Source organism: Psammomys obesus, unplaced genomic scaffold (assembly GCF_907164565.1).
Source record: "Psammomys obesus unplaced genomic scaffold, mPsaObe1.curated_primary_1811, whole genome shotgun sequence".
Lineage (NCBI taxonomy): Eukaryota > Metazoa > Chordata > Mammalia > Rodentia > Muridae > Psammomys > Psammomys obesus.
The window spans coordinates 31,128,949-31,145,928 of record NW_026585504.1 but is presented as its reverse complement, the minus strand read 5'-3'; the positions used below and the strand labels follow the sequence as shown (position 1 = coordinate 31,145,928).

General features: G+C 42.3%; 1 protein-coding gene across 1 annotated transcript in view; it reads right to left on the bottom strand.

The window, feature by feature from the left end:
- Positions 1–16,980, bottom strand: part of Cat (catalase) — a 32,900-nt gene that overhangs the window by 11,221 nt on the left and 4,699 nt on the right. Inside the window, exons 2-8 of the mRNA XM_055599677.1 lie at positions 9,573–9,744; positions 7,465–7,575; positions 6,158–6,288; positions 5,434–5,538; positions 4,007–4,132; positions 1,280–1,471; positions 234–386 (exon numbers count right to left, since the gene is read on the bottom strand). Of these exons, the coding sequence (XP_055455652.1) occupies positions 234–386; positions 1,280–1,471; positions 4,007–4,132; positions 5,434–5,538; positions 6,158–6,288; positions 7,465–7,575; positions 9,573–9,744 (990 nt within the window). The remainder of the gene's footprint in view (positions 1–233; positions 387–1,279; positions 1,472–4,006; positions 4,133–5,433; positions 5,539–6,157; positions 6,289–7,464; positions 7,576–9,572; positions 9,745–16,980) is intronic.

The following is a 16,980-nucleotide window of genomic DNA, read 5'->3' as shown; positions in this document are numbered from 1 at the left end:
CACATCTTCAAATATCAGATACTTTATCATGGATGTGGTTTATAGTTGGTTTAACCAAAGAGAATGTTTAACCTAAGAATGTTTCGGCCCACTGATCTCATAGGAATTAAGCACCTCAATTAAAATTCAAGTGAAAAGTTCTAGTAATTCCTCATGGAAAGACCCTGCCAAGTTATATGCTGTGTGCACACAAACAGACACCTACCTCAGAACAGCTAAACTCACTGGCTTACCTGGAGCATCTTGTCAGGGCTGGGCTCAATGCCAGGAGGCATGTTGCTTGGGTCAAAAGCTATCTGTTCAACTTCAGCAAAGTAATTAACTGGATTTCTGTTTAAGACCAGTTTACCAACTGGTATAAGAGGGTAGTCCTCGTGAGGCCAAACCTGAAAATAATGTCATATTCATAATTAGCAGGTAACCGGGTAACCAACTGAAGGATATGTAAGGTACCCATGGAAACACCAACTTTCAAATATAATCAAGCCAATGAAAATAATTATTAACCCAACAGAAACACGGTAAGAACATCAGGTAACTGCATTGTCATTTCGTAATAGTAAGCAGTAAATATTGACACTTGTGAAGAACCAGAAGATATCAGCCTTTCAAAACCTGTACCCTGCTAATAACACAGGAAACCTCCAAAGTGACCCCAGAGAACTTCCCACACAGGAATGGAAGTGAGCGGTGGCAAGCATCCACTCAGAGGGACAAGGACCCTGCTGAGCTACCACCTCTTATCTAGCCTGTCTTATCTGCTCCTGTCATTGTGAATGCTTGGCTATAATTTATCATCATCTACTAAAACCAAGGACCAGTCATGGAGACAGCCTAGAACCCCTGCACAGATATAGCCTGTGGCAGCTCAGTCTCCAAATGGGCTTCCTAGTAAGGGGAACAGGCCGTCTCTGACATGAACTCAGTGGCTGGCTCTTTGATCACCTCCCCCAGAGGGAAGAGCAGCCTTGCCAGGCCACAGAGAAGAACATTGCAGCCAGTCTTAATGAGACCTGATAAACTAGGGTCAGATGGAAGGGGAGCAGGTCCTCCCCTATCAGTGGACTGGGGAAGGGGCATGGGAAGTGATGAGGGAGGAAGGGAGGGATTGGAAGGGGACGAGGGTGGAAGCTACAGCTGGGATACAAAGTGAATAAATTGTAATAAATAAAAAATTATATTAAAAAAAGAAAAATAATAATTTATCATCATCATTATCACCATCATCATCATAATTCAGGAAGACACTTATAAAATAATACAGTTGCTGCTAACTTACCTTGGTAACATCAAATGGGTTAAATGGGGAAGTTTCTGCCTCCTTAAAAGTCATGACCTGGATGTAAAAAGTCCAGGACGGGTAGTTGCTATTGGCAATGGCATTGAAAAGATCTCGGAGGCCATAATCTGGATCTTCCTGGGCAAGTCTTCCTGCCTCTGCAACAGGCAAGTTTTTGATGCCCTGGTCGGTCTGCAGAGTGAAAGAAGGAAGCTCTAACCAAGTTTAGGGAAGAGGTTACCAAAACATAACCAGGAATTCACTGAAGGGTTCTGGGTAACATGACCCAGAGATGAAACTTTCCTTAAATCATACTTCCCTTTGTTCAGAACTGACACTAATAAATTTATTTACACCAAACTATATTTATCCTGACTCGTTTCAACGTCAAGGAAATTTGTTCCACACTTTTCACATTTAAAATCATTCATCTCTTTCCCTTTATGTATTCTACATCATTTGAATGTTTATGCTTATATTACTTTGTAATCAGAAAAAATACTTTCTTAATAAAACTTTTTTTCATCAAAATAAGCAAGATATACTAAAACTAGAGGGTTTATATAGTTTTAAAGTTTAATTTATTTTTAACTGGTACATTAAAACAACAAAATTATACATATTAATGGAGAATATTTACCATTTCCTTATAGCAAAACACTCAAATCCTTTCTTACGGGTTTTTGGATGCTGAAATGCAGATGCTTTCTACAGTCACTTTCCTGTGCAAGAGCACATGAGAACTCGGTTCTCCCAGCTTTGACTGAGTACAATCAGCCAGCCTTTCCCATCCCTCCACCCTCTAATCTCCCTCGCTTCTGAGAACTACCATTCTAATTTCAGCTTCTAATTCTCAAATTCCACCCGGAGCATGCTACATCTGTCTTTCTATGCCTGGATCATTTCACTTAGTGCAATGGTCTACAATTCCACCCCAAGTCACAAACACACACACACACACACACACACACACACACACACTCTTTCATATCTATATATGTCTCTCTGTCTCTTTCTTTCCCACTCTCTCTCTCTGTCTGAAAAGCAGTCCACTACATCACATCTTCTTAATCCATTCACCATCTGATGGATGGGCTTCTGGACATACTGTATCATTTGCCTTAGGTATACACCAAGGAATTCTGGAAATAACCTAATTTCCATTTTAAGACAGCTCAAGTAAATTCCTAAAAGTGTGATCAGCTTATCCCTCCATCACTATTGTCTTCCTCATGTTTCGTTTTAAGAAGTCACAGGATCAGAGTTCATCGAGCTACCACGAGCTTCAGTGTGGCCACTCTATCCCCGTTCTCCATGAACAGGCAAAATCGGCATTCTGCCTGTCCAAACAAGCCAATCACACTCAAAAAGACATTCCATCACTTGGCCCAGCACTCCTGTCTCGATAGCCCTGGTGAACTGGCTGACCATGTGCCTCGTTTAAAAGACTCCAAAAGCCACACAGAAACACTTAGCAAAACCAACTCTGGAAGGGACCACAGGGAAAGGCAACTTCAGGATTTAAAAATGAAGGCCACCACCTGAAGGCCACCCAGTGAGCCACTATGTTCAATTATCATAATAGTACAAAGCTGTTCTGATTTTAACCAAAACCCTTAGGTTTAGAAGAAAGTAGCTATAAATCAAAATAAGCTATATGAATGAACGAACAAATGAATGAATCCATATGCATCTCAATCTATCTCAAGTTTCTGCTAAACAAACCCATAAGCAATCTATGCTAGGCCTGTGGACATCTGTAGTTGCATCCCAATTCTAAAATGAAAAGAACTTTCAACAAAATGCCAACATTACAGTTACCTGGGACAATAAAGATCTGAGTTCATGCTCGCCTAACTTCAAGGCTTCTAACTAGGCTCGGTATCCCCCAGTCACCACGCCTTGCTCCGAGTGATGTAACACAGCTCCCTTTGACAATTATAAATCCATTAACCAACTGCCTTCTGTACATTGATCCAAGATATAAAAAAAAGACAATTTTCCCATTTAATACACCTAATTAGCTTGTTCCAATAAGTATTAGAATAGGACAGAAGAGAGCAGGCCTTTGGGATGCTGCTAAAAGGGAGAGGTGCTGAGCCTGGTTGTGTGGGCCTGAAAGCTCAGCTACTCAGGAGGCTGAGGTAGAGGATTACAAGTTCAAGGCTCAGCTAGGCTACCAAGGAGTTCGAGGCTGACCTGGGCAACTTAATGAGATCCTGTTTCAAAATACAACAGGTGCTGAGGATGTAAAAGCTCAGTGGTAGAGCACTTGCCTCACATGTGTGAGGCCCTAGGTTCAATTCCACCTACACAAAAAGGAGGGAAGACTTCATTTGTCATTAACCCATTTCCTTCTTTCTAGTTTAGCAGCAGTATTTAGAAACAGAAGTTTTTAACCTTCTGAGGTGCTTAGGGAATAATGATAACCCTCTCAAGTTTATTGCTTATTGCAATATAAGCCAAAATAATAGCAAAGACAGAGGCCCCAACCTCTAACATGTAAGGAAGAAAACATCAAAACTACACACAGTTCTAACTGGAGTGGTCTAAATTTGTTCTATGGATTGATGGCCAACCAAATATTCATAGTGCTATTCAACTCTATCATTCTTCGTATCCCTGGGCGGAAGTAAGAGAAAGGGAGAAAAGATTTTCATCTCCGCTCAGTCCTTTAGGAGAGGTGAAGAGAGTTGTGGAGGAGGAGGAGCCTGTCCAGACACGTACCTTGTAATGGAACTTGCAGTAGACCGACTCTCCATTCGAATTAACCAGCTTGAACGTGTGTGATCCGTAGCCGTTCATGTGCCGATGTCCATCCGGAATCCCTCGGTCACTGAACAAGAAAGAAACCTGAGGAACAGAAATGGAAATCCTCCCATTTAAATCCAAGTATCCCAAGTTTTTAAAGCCATGCATTTCCAGAAACTCTCTTCATGACACAGAACACACCTGATAACTTCCCATGCGAAGAGTTACCAATATTTCATCCACAGAAAATGACAAAAAGGTTAAAGTATGGTGAAACATGAATCAGTAATATAAAATCCTATGAAGGAATGTTAGAGCAAATCTGGAAACTAAACTAACATGCTGTTCAAACTTTACTTTTTTTTAACATAATACTTTCATTGGTCATTTGGGAATTTTACATCATGCGCCCTGATCACACTCATATCCCAGTCCTTCCATGTTTGCTCCCCCACCCTCATGACCTCTGTTATCTATGTACTCACTGGAGCATGGACAAACTCTCAGTGGCCAGCCCCTTGTAGAACTAAGTGGTTCCCCTCCCACACCCAGCCTGAAGCATCAACTGTGATGCTAACTTCAGCATTCTTAGCTCACTTTTTAAAGAGGAAGCTTCAATAGCTTCCTATTTAGGCTGTTACTTGTTTGGTTTGTTTGTTTGTTTGTTTGTTTGTTTGTTTGCATGGTGGGGGGAGGTAGGAGTTGGAGTGAAAGTAGGTTGTCACCAAAGCCTTCCATGTCCCTCTTTTAAACTGTGCATCTGCAATTGCCAATATCACTGTAAACGTACCTTCCTTTCTGTTTACAGTCAGTGGAACATGAATCATGGGCTTCTACATGGTTTTTGGCCACAGCGCAGACCATGAACATGGCCCCTGGGTGCACAAACCCAGACAAAACCCTCGGAGGCAGACTGAACCGTGGACATCACCTTGGCCCCAGGTAGCAGTGCAAGCCACTCACACGAGCCTGGTCCTCTCCACCATCATTCTCCAGTTCCACCTCTCTCCACAGCGTATTTACTGCTCCGTTTCCATCTACAGGGAGTGTACTACTCCATTTTTAGGTTTTCCTATCTTTCCCACCTTTCCATCACAAACTTTAGTTTAATAGCAAAGACTTTAGTGCTGTCTTCCTCTCTCCACCCTAACACACAGTTTCACCTCTGACCAGGCTTTATTGCTAAAGACTCCCAAACACTAATTGACAGCGTTTCCAACCATCTAAGCGTCATGCTTAGATGTAAACTCTCTGTGATCAAGAAATCTGAAGAAGCACCCCAAAAAGACAGAAGCGAATTCCAATAAAACCACTAGAGCAGCAAGAACACATTAAAGGCCTAATACACAATGCCATCCCAGATGACATGGTGTAACAAGAGTGTAAAAAGAAAGGGTTCTCACCTGATGGAGAGACTCTGGACGCAGGCTCCAGAAGTCCCACACCATGTCGGGGTCCTTCAGGTGAGTCTGTGGGTTTCTTTTCTGGCTATGGATAAAGGATGGAAACTAAATGGGAAAGGGGGGGGAACAAGAGAGAAAACAAAAATCTCAAACCTAAGTTTAGAAGAATTATAGTGTCTTACATGATACACTGTCTATGGCTCCTTTATGGATTATAATTCTGATCAGCAGAATTCCAGAAACTTAGAATGTTAAACTTTCAAATGAAACTTACTCAGCAAGTCTGGACACTCTAGTATCAAATGCACTCAAAACTGAAGTATCTCTCTAAACACTACCACCACCAAACACACCACATACAAACACACACACACCACATATACACACATATCACCCACACACACACACACCCAGAAATATTCTCTATCTGCTCCTTGGACAGATCCCATCTTCACTAATCCTCCAGGTTATGCAATGGGAGCTGGGATATTCCCACCAAGTCAGTGAATCTTGACATGCCAAATCTCAGGCCAATGGTAACTATCATTTACAGAGATGTACTAAAAAAAGAAAGAAGAAGAAAAAAAAAAAAAAAAAAAGGACAACCCAAACAATCCACATTCTCTTTTCTCCAGGGTTTATTCTAAAATGCCAACCCATAAAGAGAACTGAAGTCGATACAGATCAACAACACTTGTAGAGAGAAAAAGAGTCCATCACCTACCAGTATGGCATCCCTGATGAAGAAAATAGGGGTGTTGTTTCCCACGAGATCCCAGTTACCATCTTCAGTGTAGAACTTCACTGCAAACCCCCGAGGGTCACGAACTGTGTCAGCTGAGCCTGACTCTCCAGCTGGAAGATTCAAAAAGGAAGAATGAAACACAGCCAAGCACACTGCAGCCAAGAAACCATAAATCACAGAGAAACTTAGCATCTATCGCCTTCAATCTACTTCCTGGAAGCAGACTAGGCATTTAAATGTCTGTGGTATTTTTACTGCAACCTACCTGCTAATTGGGTCTAGAAATGAGACAAAGGAATGAATTAAAAATGATAAGAGATCGTGTATGCCAGCAGCTGACAAGATTATCCATTTAAACAGGTAATTAAGAAAACAATTATGAAGATTAGAGTAATAAACAAAAAGTGAGTTGTGTGCAGCTAGAGAGCTGACTCGGCAGTTAGGACTGACTGGCTGCTCTTACCCACAGTTAAGATTCAGATTCAATCTCTAAGTACCCGCACAGCTGCTCACAACCATCAAATTCCCGTTCCAGCGGATCTGACACCCTTCCCTGGCCTCTGATGACACAAGTATGCACATGGTACACAGATATGCATGAAGGCAAAACATGCACACACATAAAATACAAATAAGAAAATGTTTAAGGAAGAGTGAATTGTCAGAAAGTTAGTATTAAGAAAATTAATTAAGGTCCAGGTTTATTCTTTATCTCATTTGTTTTTACAGAGCATGGTTTGTTTGTTTGAGCACAGAGCCTAGCAGAAAAGCCTAACTAAGGCACTACAGTGTGTTAATATAGATGATACTTTAGGTACAAATTCTAATTCTGTAACATAATAATAAAATGTCTTAATCATTCTGTAATAGAATAATCCCACACTACAAAGAAGATCTACAGATTAGTATAAGTCAATCTCCTATACTACTGTTGCTCTACACATTAATTCTCAGTAAAAAGCAGTTACAATGGTTCTTAAAGAAGATCTCCACTCCATATTTCCTTTTGAGGCAAACCCTTGTAGGAAGTTCTTTCTAGATGTCAGAAAAATGCAGTGATATCCCCTTCATCGTTCAACAAACAGAAGTTCGGAAGTAAACTCCTGTGTGTCTCTAGATAGTTTCGATACAATAAAACAGGCTAAAATTACAGAAATATTTTTCCCATTTCTTATGTCTTAGTTTTCCATTTCTTAGTACGCTTTCCTTGAGAGTAAGTTATGAATGTCCCCAAGTAAAATGCAGGTTGAAGGGAGCAAAGGAGGCATACGAACAGACTGACTTACCGACTGTCGAGAATCTGACCGCAATGGGCGTCCTCTTTCCAATATGCTCAAACACCTTTGCCTTACAGTATCTGGTAATATCGTGAGTGACCTCAAAGTATCCAAAGGCACCTAGTGAGAAAGACAGAAAGTCTCAGCATAAGACCATCACTCAGGCCCTTAAGAGGAACCTGGGACGAGAGAAACTAAACATCCAGCACCTGCGATTCAGGACCTTCTAATATGATGGAAAAGTAAGCAAACACAGACTGATAAGGGCCAAATGCGAAGCCCTACTGTCACCTCGTGCTCCAGTGAAGGTCACACTTACGAGTCAAGAGGCGGTGATGGGTGCTGGGAGCAGCTGGTTGGTCAAGGCTGAGGATAGACAAAGGACCTCAGAGCCTTAGGAGGGAGGCAGAGGTCAAGGAACAACACGGAAAGACAGGCTTCCAGGGGAGGAGACAGGGGCAGAAAAAAAAGCTGCCAAACACCAAGTGACAACAGAGAAGACATCGAACAATGGGGAAAAAACTTATCTAGAAAGTGGAGCTCTAGACACCAGGAAGGCTAACTAGAAAGAAGAAAAATGCATTATCCCTTCTAGGATGCTGTTTCTTTGTTGTTGTTGTGTTTGTTTGTTCCAAGACAGAGTTTCTCTCTGTAGCCCTGGCGGTCCTGAAATTCTCCATGTAGACCAGGCTGCTTTTCTAGTAAACACCATTGTCATATTTCACATCCACCATAAAAGATAAAAGTTTACAGAGGCTAGACAAAAAGAAAAGGAAAAACCACCACAAATTCACCACTCCCGACATAACTATGCTCCATTTTTCAGTTCATTTCAGTATTTATCCCTGTGGTGTGTGCTTCTCTATCTGCGCTCTCTTTCCTTTACAGAACTATACAATGGTGAAATAATAAAAGGTTACTTGTTAGTATGTGTCGTGCTGGACAGTGAACCCTAGGCCTGCTGCATAAGCACGCCAGTCCTGAGCTACATCCCAAACCCTGGATTTACTGAGACAGGATGTTACCGCTTAGCACAGCCCGACCTTGCACTGAGCCTCTCTCTGCTTCTGCTTCCCATGTGCTGAAATTACAGGCACGTGGCACACACCACACCTCGCCGTAAAGTTACTGTTTTCCTGTGTGTGTGTGTGTGTGTGTGTGTGTGTGCACGTGCGTGTGCGTATAGAGGTCACAGGGGAAGCTGGACGCCCTTGGCCACTTTCCACCATTGTTTTTTTGAAACAGGTCTTTCACTGAACCTGAAGTTGGCTGATCTGGCTAGGCTGGCCCAGGGAGAGCTTCTGTCCACCCCCCTCCTCCCACACACTCGCTCACCCACGCTCAGGTGACAGATGCTACAGTAAGCCAGCTTTTCTTATACACGGATGCGGACAATCTAAACTCGGGTTCTCAGGGCTCTGCAGAACACAATTTACCAACTGAACTATCCCCTCAGCTCCCAAAAGTTTGTTTTTAAAAAACTGTTTTGGAGCTGGACAGATGGGTCAGCAGTTAAGAGCCCTGGCCGCTCTTCAGAGGACCCGGGTTCAATGCCCAACACCCATATGGTGGCACAGAACTGTCTGTAACTCCAGTTCTAGGGTATCTGACACCTTCTTCTGGACTCCTCGGCACTGGTGAGTAAATATTTTTAAATTGTTCTATACATACTATAATATATGAAAACATTTATATATTTTATATATAAATAACATATACTATAATGTATATTAAAATATATATGTTTAATATATTTAAATGTTTATATAATTATATATGTTAAATATATAATTAAATGTTTTCTATATTATATTATTTGTGTATTTATATTATATATAAACATATAATACATAATATTACAATATACAACATAAAAATAGTATAATTAAAGCACAATTATATAATTAGTATATGTTAATATAATGATATATAATAATATAAAAGCCTAGGCTATTCTTCTATTAAGAGTTTTTCTTTCTTCCAAGAATGCAGCTTTGGGAATTTACTGAAGGAAGGCTATGTCCGACAACTACAAGGTTCCCTCTACGTAAGGTTGTCAGGCGCTCGAGGGAATCCTTTGAGCCAGGTTAGGAGTGAAGAACACAGACTGCTCTCACCTGCTCCTTTTGCGTGTACCACTCTCTCAGGAATTCGCTCTCTGTCAAAGTGTGCCATCTCATCAGTGAAAACCACATCCTGAACAAGAAGGGGGCCCCGGGGCCCCACGGTCATGATATTAAGTTTATCTCCTATTGGGTTCCCGCTTCCGGTGGTCAGGACATCGGGTTTCTATGGGAACACAAAAGGGAAAATACGGGAGGGTCAGTCCAGTGGAACCCTTAACTTACACTGTCACACCTTGCGACTATACAGCTCCCTCCCAGTTCCTAAACTCCCTGTGTGCTGAGCACTGAAACGCTACAATCTGCTCTCACCCATTACACCTCAACATCAATTCCCAAGACACTTGTTCCGGGAAGCAGGGGTGACCAAGGCCTGCTACCTGGCTCAGCTGCAACTGGAGACAGGCGCTGGATTCCATACGAGCCCCCAGATGGGCGCCCCCAAAAGGGAACATAGGTACTTGATACCCAATGTTAAATCTAACAGTAAAAAGATGGTCTTCAAAGGCTCTATGCCAGCAGAGGCTTCCCTGGGGGCCAAATTTTGTCGTGCAGTGCTTTCCGACACAACGATCTTATGACAGCACAGCAGGGACATTCACGGGTAATGCTGTGGAGAGGCACTCATTTCTCTCAAGCTGACTGTGTAGTATCCCTTCTCAGTTAAAAACAAAACAGAACACCAATGCCTTCTGGCTAAGAATAATTGTTTCCGGTAAGACGGATTATCTTACTAAAGTTGTAAAGAAGTCACCCGCCTCTGAGGCAGAACAGGGTAATTTACTGTGTTAAACAACTGCTCGTAATACGCAGCATCTTCCGATCTAGTCACATCAGACATCTCTTAGCTGCCCGGCCTCTGAGTGACCACTGTCCAAGGCCCCACATGAGACTGTGCACATACCCTAGCTTCATTCTCCCCATGGTCAAAAAGTACTTTTTTTTTTTCCTTATCAGCTTACCTTAGCTCTCCAAAATAATGGGGTTTGTTATTATATTTTCTTACACGCATATAACATGCGTGGATCCTACTCACCCCTTATGATATTTCTGACTACAGACAACTGCCTCTTTGGGCGTCTTTCCCTTGTCCCCAGGAAATTAGGAAAGGTAGGGGGTGAAGAGCAACAGATTTTGTTCTCGTGGGAGAACAACTGAACAGAGTCTACTAAGGAGAGCCTCAGAATTTGCACACACTGAGGACGGGTATCCAGTGTTCACTCTCCACGAGTACCTGTCTCAAAGCTGAGTTACTTCCTGTCTCTCCTCCAGAAGATGCTATGGTAGGCAGTGGACCCTCTAAAACTACAAAGTCTTTGGCTGAGGTGGAACTCAGTGTTGAAGAGCTCACCTGGCATGTGTGAGGCCCCACTGGGGCTATCACCTTGGAATTTGTAAAACTCATAAACAAGACTCTCATGCACGTGCTCTACCACTTGTCAAAACTTCCTAAATCCTTCACAGATTGCCTCACGTGGCCTCAAGTACATCCAGTTTACCTCTAAAACAAGCATAACAGGAAAGGCTTTAATAGGCAGCAGCTCAGAAAGAGCCCGGGTGGGACAAAGACTGAAAAAGACAATTGCCCAACTTCAGGGAATGTTCAGGGCAGCACAGGACAGAGGGCTGATGCGGAATTCATTAGCAATGTATTTTTCTTAGATGAAAATACTACAGTGGAAGCAGGTCTTACTCAATGGTCAAGCACTTTCCTCACGTGTGGGGATACGGGTTGGATCCCTAATCTTGAAAATAATCATATATGTGGGTCATGTGCACACATGTAAGCACGTGGAAGCTCAACGTTGCTTTGAGGCATCTTCCCTGATTGTTCTTCGTTATTTATTGTGGCAGGTCTCTCAATCGAACCCAGATCTACCGATGAACAAGTGCTGCTAGCCAGCTTGCCCCGGGGAGCCCTGTCTCTGCCTTCTGTGATGACAGACAGCTTTTTCCAGCTTTTACATAGGTTCTGAGGATCTGAACCCTGGTCCTCAGGCTTGTATGGCAAGTGTTTTACCCCCTGAGCCATCTCCCTGGTCCTCAGATAACTTTGAAGAGAGGATGAGTGTCCAACGGGATTACCTCCATCTTATTACTGTTGTTATTATAATCATTAATTTAGCAAAACATCACTTTGAAAACATTTTTTTAAACTGATGCTCCCTAAGTCCTTTCTCTATTTACACACACACACACACACACACACACACACACACACACACACACTCACTCACTCGTCAGAGGACAGTTGCAGGATTCCGTTTCCGCCTTCTACCACGTGGATCGCAGGGATCAAGCACAGGTTGTCAGGTTGGACAGCAAGGACCTTTACCTCCTGAGCCATCCCCCAGAAGCAGACATTTTTTTAAGATGAACTTTTTAAATGAGTATTTCTGCTGCTGGACAACTTAAGAGCTAGCTCTGAGAAGGCAGCTTTTGTAGTGGCTCTTAACATGAGGAATCCTGGCCAATGGCTACCCACCACTAACTGTCCACCCACCCATGGGTCTCCTGAAACACTTCCTGCCACAACCATACTATTTCCAGGCCAACAAATGGCTCAGTGAATAAAGATACTTCTGCCAAATGTGACAATCTGAGTTGGTTCCCTAGGACCTACAGGTGGAAGGGAGACTCCTGAAAGTTGACCTCTGACTCCCACGCATGTGTAAATAAACAAGCAAACAAACTTTGAAGACCTTCTTCCTATTTTCAATATTGAAAACCAAAGCTTAAGGAACTAACCTGAGAACCACTCTCTACCAGGGACCCCACAGCCACCACACGCTTGGCGGGGACCGGATCAGTACATTGCTGAAACCTCATCACAGACTATTTCCAGCAGTATATAACAAAGAAACAGCAATATATAACAAAGAAACCCACAACCAGACAACAGAGTGAGAGCCTTTGGAACGCTCACCCCTAAAGAGGATGTCTTCATCAAACCCCTCCCCTCCAAGCTCAGGGATCTACACAGAAGAGGAGGGAGAAAGACTGTAAGAGCCACAGGCAGCGGATAATGCCAAGAAAACGGCATTTCCAGACAGACCAGGACTGATCCACACATGAAACTGTGACAGCAAGCACAAGGCCTCAGACAAAAAAAAAAAAATCTCAGCACAGAGACGTGGAAGTGGGCACAAAGTCCCACCCCCAGCCAAGAAGATACTTTCATTCGTTACCTGCTAGGAGAAGGCAAAGTCAGTTTTCTTTAACGCTGTGACACTGAGTATATAAAATACAACCCAGGACACAGTAGATGCCAACACAAAATGAATTGTTTGTTGTTTTTTTTTTTTTTTTTTTGTGAGTTTTTGGTTTTGTTTGTGTCTGTTTGTAGCTTTGGGTTTGTGTGTGTATGTTTCTGACTTTTTGCTTTTTTGTTGTTTTTGTTTTGTGTCGGTTTTGCTTTTAAGAGAAAAAAAGAATATGAAGTTGGGCGAGTGGATCAGGGACAAGTTGGAAAAGGAGGTAAGAATATATATTTTATGTTTATGTTTTACCAAATATATTTTATGAAAAAAATAAGGAAATATTTATTTTAAAAAAAACAAAATCAGTAACCTCCCGAAGTCCGTAGGAAAGACCGAGTCTTACGTGACAGTCACCTAGTAGGATGTACAAACCTCACTGGCACCTGGCTCTGAGAACACTGCTGAGAGAGCCAGGCAGTCCAGGTTAGGGCTTGAGAGCCCTTCCCCAGGCTCAGTGACTCTCCAGGGTGCCACAACTACACACAGCCATGGCTGTCTGGTCCTAAGGAAAATTTGGCCAAAAGAAAAAGGCACAGGGAGTAAGGTCTGAGGGACACCATGCTTTCCAAAATCCTCTCCAATGGTCCCACAGGCCACATCCACTTCTCCAGCAGTAAGTGCGGGCACACATGTGAAATGATGTCCTTAGAGGCTTGGTATCCAGCTTTCCATGCAGGGCCAGCAGCATGAGCACCCTTAGCCTCCCAAAGGAGAGCGAGTGTTTAGCCTAAAACACGTCCCTGGCACAACTCTGCTCTCTGGTGGTAGGAACCCTTTGAACCTAGGCACATGGGTCTGGAGATGGCAGTCTTAGGCAGGCCATGGAGGAACAATCAGGAAACTGAATGCACTGGCTTGATGTTGGCTCTTTTTTTCAGGGGGAAGGGGACTGACACAGTGGTGCTACTGAGTCCTTCTTTGTTTTCTGGATACACATACTGAAATATTCACTGATGAGATGATTCTAGGTCTGGAAAGGAATCCGAAAAATGGAGGGGGCGTAGGTGAGGCAAAAACAAAACAATACTCATTGCAACTCCAAGACAGGCAAGGTGAGGCCCAGCACACTGGCCTCTACCTCCAGGACTGGTTTGACATCTCCTGCTTTGTGGTAGGGTTTGTGGTGTGGGGGAGGAGTTTCAGTGGAGACTCAAAGGGGGAAAATGTCTAGTAACATGAATTTGCACAGTTGTTGAGCTAAGTATGTGCCATGAACTCCCACCAGCTCTGCTGTGGTTTTCCTGTGCTCACATGTCTACTCCAGATTAGACCAAAAGTTCAGCACTATACACAAAAACATGTGTCTGTTAGGCAACTGTTCAGATCAGAGGCACTGCTTTTTGCCCTGAAGGCTTGTTCTCACTGAGAAATGTTTATAAAATGTTTAAAAACTCAACATTTTGTGTGGGTCAGGCAATCCTAAATTCTGCATTCAGTCCCTTGCACCCTCTTTTTAAACAACAAAAGGCAGGGTGAATCTCAGCAATCAGGAGACATAGGCAGGAGGATCTCTGTGGGTTCTAGGGCAGCCTGGTCTTCACAGCAAGTTCCAGGACAGCCAACACTACACAGAGAAACCCTGTCTCAAAACAAACAAACAAACCAGAAAACAACAACAAAATAATCTTAAAGCAGTATATCGTCACTTACACCTGGGGGTGGATTCTCAAGAACAAAATTAATGTACAACACTGGAACAGAACTCTGCTAGCCTTCCAGATGGGAACCTGTGCTTGGCCAGCCATGGTGGCACAGCACTCAGGAGGCTGAGGCAGGAGGATTAGAAGTTCAAGGCCAAACTCACCTAGTGAGTTCTAGGTGAGACACTTTCTCTCAAAAAAAGAAAAAGTAATTTAAAAAATTAAAGCTAATTAAGTATGCTTTCTGGACCTCAGCTAAGACTTCACACTTGGATATACGACCTATCTTGTAAATTGACTCATCCTGGTTAAACTACCAGCTGCCTTGGCAAATAAGTCAAGGGGCAAAAATGAGTTTGCAGTCTGCTATATTCATTGCCTAAATTACACTACAGGATCACCAAAGATATACAATCAGGAACTAAATAAGATATTAAAATATGGAATAACTAACTATTTGATGAAATGTTAAGCAATGTATCATACAAATAGTGAAATCTAAGAGTAGAAAAACATGAAACTAAGTTCGTGTGTGTGTGTGTGTGTGTGTGTGTGTGTGTGTGTGTGTTACACCAGGAATCTGAACTCTGGTCCCTACACTCACACAGCAAGCCCTGAGCCATCTCCTCAGCACTGAACCTGTGTGTTCTGTTAAGGCCATAAATGGAAACTGCTGGACTAAAACTGTACTGAGCCATCTCCATAGCATCCTAACTACTACTGCATCTGCAGCCACTGTGGCCTGTCAATCTAAATACAAATGCAGGCTCTCTAAAGACCAGGCTCTCCAAATTCATTTCCATAAATATACTGGCATCTTTTTGTCTTCTCTGAATAAATGTCCATTTAGGTACCCTGACACTTTTTAATCTGGTGATTTATTTTTTGATATTGAGTTGGGCGAATCTCTTACGTATCTTTACTATTAAGCAATTACCGTATGAATGGCTTACACATATTTTCTTCCACTCAGCAGGTTGTTTCTTTTGCAGACTGCCCCCCTGGCTGTGAGAAAGCTTAAATCCTTCTTGCAGTCCAGTATGATTCTTCCCTCATACTGCGTTCTGTTCTGTTGTTAACCATCCTGTTTCTTCTAATTAATGTGCATGCAGGATTACTGAGTATTCATTCAGTTAATCCAGAACCGCACTCTCCCTTCTCAATATTTGTAATGTATTTATTTTGAAATTACAAGGAGAATCACAACAAGGAATACACGTCTTGGGAAACCTTGATGTTTTCTAAGGGGACAAAAAAAAAAAAAAAAAGGATGTATAAATTACTTGAAACAATACTCTTCAGCCATCAGGACTGATAACAAGGGTGGCAATGGCCCAGGGTGGAACGGCCATTTGTCAGACAGGTGTTCTTGCCGAAGAATGTTTGTGGAAGGATACAGTGGCTTTGGTGTGGGTTGAGTTTACCAGACTCTTCTGTCCATGGTTCTTAACAAGCAAATGCGCATGAGGTCCCTCCTCCACAACCTCTGGGCGTTATTATTTTTGGTTGCCACTACTAAGATTTGACACAACCACCTCCACTTTGATTCTGACAATACTCATAGGCCTTAAGCTAAGATCACACGGAGTCAGGGCAGAACTATAAAGTATCTAAAGAGCTAGCAGAGAACTGCTGTCTCTTGGTGCTAAGGAAGTGCAGATCGGGAGGGCAAAGAGCAAAAGAAAATAAAAAGGGATTCCAAGAGAACCAATGGATCATTTTATTTCCAGAAAAAAAATTCTTTGTTGAAAAATGATAAATGTCAGCTTACACACTCACGAAGCTAAAGGCTCTAAGGACAGACTGAACACAGTCCTCAGTTACACACGAGAAAGTTTTGCCAAGCAAGGCTATGCTGTCTTATTTGTACGTAAGTAAACAGGTCACAGTAGCTGCTACTACATCTCAAGTATTCGCTTTACTGCTTCATGACCAAAACTCAGCTACTAGTTTTCAATAATTAAAAGCATTCAAAATAATCCTATATAAAGATCAAACCTTTCAATTGCACAAAACAGGGACTGCAGAAAAGGATTTTCTCTGTCTTGAAACCAGATCTAAAATTTGACTGACCTACTACATATTTTTCAAAAGACAAGAGAACAGAGGGTGAATGTGGGGAGACAGGCTTAAGAATTGAAGGATAATTCATCTACAGATGACAAAGACTCCTTTTTCTTTTTTTTTTTATTAGAAGCTGCAGGGTTGAGGTACTTTTAAAAAAGAAACTAGCAGGCTGGAGAGATGGCTCAGAGGTTAAGAACACTTGCTCCCCTTCTCAAAGGTCCTGAGTTCAATTCCCAGCAACCACATGGTGGCTCATAACCACCTATAGTAAGATATAGCGTATAAATAATAAATAAATCTTTTTTTAAAAAAAAAGCAAGAAACTATCAGTGAAAATGATAACCATGAATTTATATTTTCTAAGTTACACTTTACAATCAGCTCCTGCTTTCTAACCTGGAGAGAAAGCATGGAACAGCCTAGCCCTTGGCTAAG